General features: G+C 36.6%; 1 protein-coding gene across 1 annotated transcript; it reads right to left on the bottom strand.

The window, feature by feature from the left end:
* Positions 1-4,866: 4,866 nt before the first annotated feature.
* Positions 4,867-5,952, bottom strand: LOC120768690 (scaffold attachment factor B1-like). The gene has a single exon (XM_040095466.1). It carries the CDS (start codon positions 5,950-5,952, stop codon positions 4,867-4,869), a length of 1,086 nt encoding a protein of 361 aa, XP_039951400.1.
* Positions 5,953-9,190: the final 3,238 nt, after the last annotated feature.

Below are 9,190 nucleotides of genomic sequence, written 5' to 3'. Positions count from 1 at the left end.
CTATTTTAAAACTAGACACGCTCAAGCAAGTGATTGAGCTCTTCTTTTAAGGCATGTTTGATCGCAAGAATTTACCAAAGCATTAGCCAAAGGGTTTGGGTGATCTTGGAGTTTAGATATATATTTAATTCTGCATTATTCTACTTCTTTCTTTACCATAAGAATTCCAAGGTCTTTATGGACATTTTCATTACGCATGCACCATGGTGAACACGTGATTGTTCTAAGCATTTTTGATTGGAACCTTTGTATTATATCAATATTAGTTGCACAAGTCGTACCCCACAATTGAATGCCATACATCCAAATCGGCTTTATGACCGCATTATATAAAAGCACGTTGTTGTCTCGGCTAAGTTTGGAGTTTTTATTTAAAAGCCAATTTAAATTTGCAGTTCTTATCTTCATGCAAGTTTTTTTTACTAGATATATGTTTCTCCACGTAACTCTTCTATCTAGGTGAATACCAAGATATTTTACTTCATTCGCTTGGGGTACTAAAATATTCTTCATTTTCATTTTTTTTCATATCGTTCGCGCGTACGGTCAATAGTCAAGTGTGCTCCTCAATTTCTCCTAATATACGTGAAATCTAGGCTGTGAAAATTCGTAAGCAGATTCACCGGAGGACCTTAACATCGTTGGCACCACGCGGTATATCAATTTACTCGTAATTTCTACAAAAATATTTAAAAACATAAATAATTTATCATATAAAATTTGGAAAATTAAAGAATAACAAAAAATAATACCAAATTAAAAACACTCAATTAATTTTCCCGCAAAAATTCTCCTCCGAACATATAAAAAGATTATCAGCTGTTTTTGTCGCACGGCAAACCAGCTGTCTACGCAGAGTTGTAGGTGGCCGGGGACACTACATTATCTGCACGTGCAGTCGGTAAAGCAGTTGGTAAAGGAGTTTCTTTTACGTAACGTAACCACAATTCAATAAGATCGGGATGGACATCCAAACTTCGCCTCCCGGTGAGGGAACACAATGTAACTAAATAGGTATGTTGCTCGAACGCATTAAGAAAATAGAAACATTAAACAATGAACTGAAAAACGTAAATGCGTCACTTAAACTTCAAAATGAAAACTTAAAGAAATCGCTAACCAAATATACAAATGAAACGTCTTCTTCTCCATCAAAATTGACCTTTGCAGCCGAAACAGATGAAGAAGAGCTTGAACAAGAAACAAATTGGCTATTAAAAAAGAAAAAAGTAGGGAAAGTAAGAAACGCAAAGCAGATTCTTCACCGGATGTAACACTGAAGTCTCCGATGCCGGATGAAACAGCAGAAGGTGGTAAAATAGCTATAAAAGTAAGTCATCGCCCTCCGCCAATTATAATGTCGGAAAATTTTAACCAACCCTTGGTGTATTCCTTGATAAACGCAGATGTAAAAATAATCTTACACACTCATGCTCACTGGCCCAAGTTCCTGTAAAATAAATCTTTCAGATAGTTCCGACTATAGAATACTTACAAGGCAATTAAACGAACCGAAAAATCCTTGGTACTCGTACGAAGAGAAGCAATCGCGTGATATACGCGTAATGGTTAAAGACCTTCATCACTCATGTGAGCCTGAAAGTATTGTCACAGATCTTCAAAAGCAAGGGTTAAAGTTACGAAAGTCTTAAACAAACTTCAATATAAAACAAAAAATCAGTTAAATATGTTTATTGTATGCTTTGAATCTACAGAGAACATTAAGAAAATTTACGAAATCAAACGTATTTTAAATTCTGTCGTTAAACTCGAGCCCATCAAGCCATCAAATCTTGTGGCGCTGTGTAAGTCCTGTCAGGCGTTCGGTCACACTAGAAACTATTGCTGTAAACCACCGAGGTGTGTAAAGAACGCCGGAAATCATACAACACTAAGCTGCACAAAACCTGCCGAACTACCGCCAAAATGCTGTAACTGTAGTCAAAATCACCCTGCGAACTATAGGGGATGTGAAGTGGCAAAGCAACTTCAAAAAATTTAAAACGCGACTGAGAAAAATAAAGAGCATAAATATGACCAAAACGCTTAAGCACAACTACTTCCAATAATGTAAATCCTCAATCTGGAAAGCCTTCATTTGCCAGCATAACTAAAGGTGCTAATAAAGCTCAACAACATCTGTCTGAAAATCAAACAAATACGAATGCCACTGGTGATATTACTGGTAATTTTTCGTTAATTCTCAACAAGCTTAATAAGCTAGAAGAGCAAAATAGACTTACCCACGAACGTCTTACTAAACTAGAGAGAAAGCACAGCGAAAATAAGGCGCAAAAATGAAACCGATGAAAATTATGACCTGGAATGCAAATGTCTTGCTCAAACGTAGTAAAGAATTAGAGACATTACTCCATGTTGAAAAAATTAATATTTGTCTTATATCAGAAACTCATTTTACAAATGAAACTTTCGTTAGATTAAAAAACTACAAGACGTATTGCTCGAACCACCCAAATAACAATGCGAGAGGGGGAGTGCCATAATTATCAGAGATAATATTCTCCACTACGAAAAATTGCCATAATTATCAGAGATAATATTCTCCACTACGAAAAATTAATATAAGTGTCCCAGAATTCCAAAACACGGCCATATCGGTTGAATCTAGTTTTGGAAAAATAAAAATTACCGCAATATATAGCCCACCTAGACACAATATCAAAATGGACTTGTGCACTTATACTAAAACACCATGGAAAATTCATCATGGGGTGTGACTTTAACGCCAAACACGCACAATGGTTTTCAAGAGTTACGACACCGAAGGGGAGAGAGCTATTTAAAGCTCTTACGGCCACTGGATGCGACTTCATGTTTACTGGCAAGCTGACTTACTGGCCTTCCGACACAAGGAAATTACCTGACTTGATCGACTTTTTCATTATTCAACAAATATCCAAGACATTCATTACTATTGAAAATGGCCATCTAAAAGATATCGACATACCACCTTATCTTTCTAACAGACATACGGATTGGGAGTATTTCAAAGTTATGCTCGACAAAAATATTGATTTTAAAGTAAATATAAAAACACAAGATATGTTAGAAGATGAAGTTCATACATTTACGAAAGCTATTCAGGAATCAGCATTGAAAAGTACTCCTGTTCCTAAACAAAAAAACTGTTATACTAAATATCCATCAGACATTTTAGATCCCATAAAGAAAAAGAGAAAACTACGTAAAAATGGCAAATCACGCGATTTCCTCAATATAAAACAGAACTGAACAATTTAACTAAGATTCTCAGCACCAAAATAAAGTTATTTGCAAATCAAAATATTTCTAATTACATTGAGAAATTAATGCCAAACAAACATACGGATTATTCCTTTTGGAAAGCTGTAAAAAATGCTAGGAAACCAATATTGTCGAATGCACCCCTCAGAAAGCCAAACGGATCCTGGGCCCAAAGCGACGAAGAAAAAGCGAAAGTTTTTTCAGAGAAACTCACTAAAACGTTTAGTCCTCTTCTGTTTCATGGAACTTTAGCGCAGCTGGAAATATCGCAATGCGTAGAAGAAATCCAAATAGCAACAATTGAAGAAGTGGAAAATATAATTAAAAGAAGATTTAAACCAAGAAAAGCTCCCGGCTTCGACTTGATGACAGCTGATATACTAAAAAATCTAACGCGAAAAGCATTAGAAAAACTTACATCGATAATAAACGCTTGCTTAAATGACAATGGAACGTATCTGAAATCATTATGGTACAAAAACCCGGGAAAAGCGCACAGGAAGCATCATCATATCGTCCAATCTCACTGTTGCCCATTTTGTCCAAACTACTTGAAGTTGTAATTATAAGAAGACCTCAAAACATAACTGAAGAAAAGAGCCTTATACCAATTCATCAATTTGGATTTAAATCGCAACATTCCACAATCGATCAAGTTCATCGAATAATAGATATAATTGAGGATGCGATGGAAAAAAAGCAAATTTGCACAACTGTTTTTCTTGTCGTATCCCAGGCGTTCGATAAAGTATGGCACCATGGCTTACTACATAAATTAAGACTTTTCCTTCCACAGCATCTAACTGAACTACTTGCCTCTTACCTGGGCAACCGCTACTTCAGAATCAAGCAGGGACAATCCCGCCAATAAAAATAGGTGTACCCCAAGGAAGTGTCCTGGGACCACTCTTATCATTTTGTTTTCAAGCGATATGCCTATGCCGCCAAACAGCACAATCGCCACATTTGCAGATGTTTGAATTATAAAATCAAACTGTTTGATTTGTACGATCAAACTTTTGAACTCAAAAAAGATTATTTATTCCCTTACCTCTGGTGGGGGGAAATAAAATGACCTACATTGAGTGAGAAATCTTTCATTCTGATTTCATTTAGAATTTTCACTTATTTATATACAATTTTAAGAACTATCTTAACTATCTTAATATATGTGTATGTGTGTATGTTCATATGTACTATATGTAGCATATTGTTTATGCTACATGGTATGGTATTGTTTTCAAGTGCACATGTTGTGTGACCTTGGATTTGTTTTAATGTGAGTACATTTACAGACAGTTGCTACAATGTTTTCTAAGAACCCATGGGTTATCATATGTAAACATCTTATCCTTTGTAATGTTTGTGTTATTGTCTGTTGAATGCTATTGTTTTGCATGACAATGCATTTTTAGTATGTGTTTAAGTTTATGTGCATGTATGTTCAATATATTTGAACATAGATATCTAATAATAGTGGACTGTATCAATAGTAAGATTTAATAATATATAAACGTTTTTAAATATAATGTTGTTGTCCGTCCTTTGGTAGCAACGAACATGTTCAATTTTGAACATTCTCCCGGGCGCCAAAAGTAACTTTCAGTTTGTGATCGTGTCATGTTCGCCAACTAAGTGACGTTCACGATGACTATGCTCCTTTCTATGTTGAATTAATTTGCTCATCACTATTTCTGCAACTTCGTTACAACAGTATCCTGCTGACTTTTCTTTATCGCGTTGCTTATCCTTCTCCACTTCAGGTTTCTTTGATGCATCGTCTTTTGTATCAATAGTTTTACATTTGTCGTCTCTCGTCTTAGAAGTTGTGTATCGTATCTTCTTGTCTTCATATTTTTTTGTTGTATCCACACGTCTTTTGGCGACACTTCGACTGGCATCCGATGATGATGACATTGTTACGTAGCTATAACAACGTGTACCCGGAGTTCGGGTGTTGGTGACCACCTTGGCTCCGATAACTTTTCCATATTTAGAAAATATACCTTTCAGATCACTGGCTCTCGTTAATGAAGATAACCCGGATACCCAAAGATTACGTGAAGATGTTGTCAGCTTTCCAGTGGACAACGATTTACCTTTGATGTGTCGCTTCTTTTTTTGTACCTTGGTATTCTCCTCTTCACTGCATTTCTCTTTCGGTAATTGTCCTATGTGTTTGATTGGTAGACATGCCATCGGTTTCTTCTTCTTGGCCTTTGGATTTAGTACTGCATCTTGCACTGTCATACTTCTATCGTCAGCGTCTTTAATTGCCATTTCTACATTTTGCCTTTCATCAGGCGGTTCCAGATCCATTGTTGCATCTGTAACAAAACAACCATCTACCCTACTTCCTCCGAAGTGAGGACTCTCCCGGGGAATAAAGTACCTCTTAAAGTCTTCTCTTCCCGTGGTTGTTATAATCGCTTGTTCAAAATCATTATCCAAACCCTCAATTGCTTCTTTACTGATTGTACCCTCGTTCATTGAGGAGGTGCCCGCTTTAACCTCCTCTTTAGCTCTCTTCGTTTCTTCCAGGATCCATGGTCCTTGATTAGCTGTCGACCTGTTGCCAGCCACCACCAAGTCATGCTCCTCCGTTGTGTCAACAATTTCAACATCTCTTTCTTCTTTCGATATGTTATCAACGCAATAGTTCTCGAAGCGGATATCTTCTACGCGCATCTTGCCAAAGGTAATGTCTTCTACGCGTAGCCTCTCATATGCAATTTCTTCGCGCAGTTTGCGAATGTCATCAACGCATTGCTTTTCGAAACGTATGTCTTCCGATATGTCATCAAAGGAAATGAGTTTGAAAACGTATATCTTCTACGCGTAGCTCATATTTACTATTTTCCAAATTATCTTTTTGTGTCTTTAATTTTTTCAAAATGTAAGTGACACAAAAAGAAAGATCTTCTATTTCAACAATAATATCAGGATTGTAGTAATAGGGTTGCAATTCGTGGAGATTTCGTTCCATATTGCTCCATAAATTCTTGAGACGTTTTTCGAAATGTTCGATGTCATGTACGACTCTAGAATTTATATTTATTTTTGCCTCTGCAATTGTAGATCGAATTCTTTCCGATCTTTTTTCAATTATACGCTCTATGAGGTCTATCATTTTATCCTCCTGGACTCGATTTGTATAATCTTCGGCTCTCCTTTGTAACATATCCGCAGTGTTCGACATTTCAACTATGTTTTTAATGAACTGTTTTTATTCTTTAAAAAAATCGTTGGAGGTAATTGTTTTGGTCGCCTGGTTGACCTTGCTGTGCCTCGATTCACAGCCGCAGAATATTTTTTTAAATAACAGTTTATACACAGCGTTTAGATTCGTACTAAAACGGCTTATGTGATTTTATAAATACGCGGGAATATGGACCCGTCTTACAATTTCTTTATTTATTTGCCTGTGTAAATAACAGGGCTTTTATATTGCCTATACATACATATATAATAGGACTTTTACATATAATATATTGCCTGTATTTTATTTATACAGGTCTTACAATTTTGGCTCGAGCAACAATCCGGCTCGAAGGACCAAATGTTTGAATTATAAAATCAAACTGTTTGATTTGTAAGATCAAACTTTTGAACTCAAAAAAGATTATTTATTCCTTACCTCTGGTGGGGGGAAATAAAATGACCTTCATTGAGTGAGAAATCTTTCATTCTGATATTATTTAGAATTTTCACTTATTTATATACAATTTTAAGAACTATCTTAACTATCTTAATATATATGTATGTGTGTATGTTCATATGTACTATATGTAGCATATTGTTTATGCTACATGGTATGGTATTGTTTTCAAGTGCACATGTTGTGTGACCTTGGATTTGTTTTAATGTGAGTACATTTACAGACAGTTGCTACAATGTATTCTAAGAACCCATGGGTTATCATATGTAAACATCTTATCCTTTGTAATGTTTGTGTTATTGTCTGTTGAATGCTATTGTTTTGCATGACAATGCATTTTTAGTATGTGTTTATGTTTATGTGCATGTATGTTCAATATATTTGAACATAGATATCTAATAATAGTGGACTGTATCAATAGTAAGATTTAATAATATATAAACGTTTTTAAATATAATGTTGTTGTCCGTCCTTTGGCAGCAACGAACATGTTCAATTTTGAACAGCAGATGATACCTGCATCATTACTACTGGTAAAAATAAAATAGAGTCGTTGAACAGAATGCAGTCTTCAATCAACCTAATCGTGGAATGGACACAAAAATGGAACATTACTCTCAACGAGTATACATATAAACTTCACTAACAAAACTGCTACGTATATCCTCTTATATTATATATTGGGAATAAAGTAATTCCGTACTCCACCTTGGCGAAATATCTTGGTTTGACGCTGGATGGGAAGTTAAAGTTGAAGGAGCATGTACAAAGAAAAGTTGCAGAACTAAAACTAAAATACAACAAAATAAATCGCTTAATCGGCAAGAAATCACCCCTAACAACATCAAATTAAATTTTAGTCTACAGTCAATCGTTAAAGCCCATCTGGACATACGGAATTAAACTATGGGGATGCGCTGCACCGTTATACATCGAAATGGTGCAAAGATTCCAAAATAAAGTTCTTCGAAAAATTGTAAATGCCCCGTGGTACATACGGAATTCAGATCTACATCGTGATCTTCACATAAAAATGGTTGGGGAAGTCATTCGCGAAATGGCATCGAGACATGCCACAAGGTTGCAAAATCATGTAAACCGACAACTGGGTGAAACTAGAAATAGCCGGCGCAGATTTAAAAGGACAACGTTTCATGACCTTCTAAGCAAATAACAAATATTAAAATATTTAGTTTTTAATGCAAAGTTTAGTTTTTGTAAAAAAGCTTCTTAATAGAGCTTTTATTGTTTTGCCTTATAAATTATGAAAATTCTCAAGAGTTTTTGAGATAAAACAAATTGTCGGGACACGTGAATTCACTTGAATTAAAATTCAACCAGTTGCCTGCACCGTGGCTGAACTTGCGATATTGCGACGAAAAATTAGCGAACGAAAGAAAACGCGTGCGATCTTGATTCCGGTCTAATTACAATTCCTTTCTTTATTTTAGCAACTAGATGACTTAGCCTAAATCTTAAAGCTAACGGGACAAAACAGTTGGAATGGAAGCATACAGGTATGTACAAAAAGAGGTGAGTAGTTCATTTTGTTAACTTATAGTAATAGATTAAGGTAAGTATATATAACATTATTAGGGTAAGTATACAATACTAATATAATTCAATATTTATAATTTTTTATAATTCATTTTTCTTAATTTTAGTTTTAGGTTTAAATATATATTTTGTCGCTTGACGCAACACCGGCCACCTTGACAGGATCAGATTCCTTCAATATCCAGTGGAAAGACAGCCAGTTTGTGGATGGGGCGCTTAATCGTGCCCGTCTTGGTTGCTACTTCTGCGACTCGCACCTTGCCGTCTTGCCCTTCGACGGTGGCGACGACGCGTCTGAGTACCCACTGCTGTGGCGGCACGTTGTCCTCGTGGACGAGGACGAGATCGCCTGGCTGCAGGTTGCGTTTGGGGTGCAGCCATTTGTTGCGTTCCTGAAGGCCCGTCATGTAGGTTTTGGACCACTGTCGCCAAAACTGTTGCTTGAGACAGCAAACAAGTTGCCATCTCTCGCAGCAACGAATTGGGTCCGTTGGCACTTGTGCTGGTGGCAGTGCTCGCAGAGGGCAACCGATTAAAAGGTGCGCTGGAGTTAGTGCTTCTCCGTCGTTGGGGTCCTGTCCCAACGGTGCTAGGGGACGAGAGTTCAAAATGGCCTCCACTTCGGCCAGTAGTGTTGATAGCTCCTCCGTCGTGAGTAGAGCGTTGCCGAGTGCGCGAACGAGCAGATGCTTGGCGGACTTCACGGCCGCC

Source organism: Bactrocera tryoni, chromosome 2, assembly GCF_016617805.1.
Source record: "Bactrocera tryoni isolate S06 chromosome 2, CSIRO_BtryS06_freeze2, whole genome shotgun sequence".
Lineage (NCBI taxonomy): Eukaryota > Metazoa > Arthropoda > Insecta > Diptera > Tephritidae > Bactrocera > Bactrocera tryoni.
Note: the sequence above shows the minus strand (reverse complement) of the source record. Positions and strands in the feature narration are given on the sequence as shown.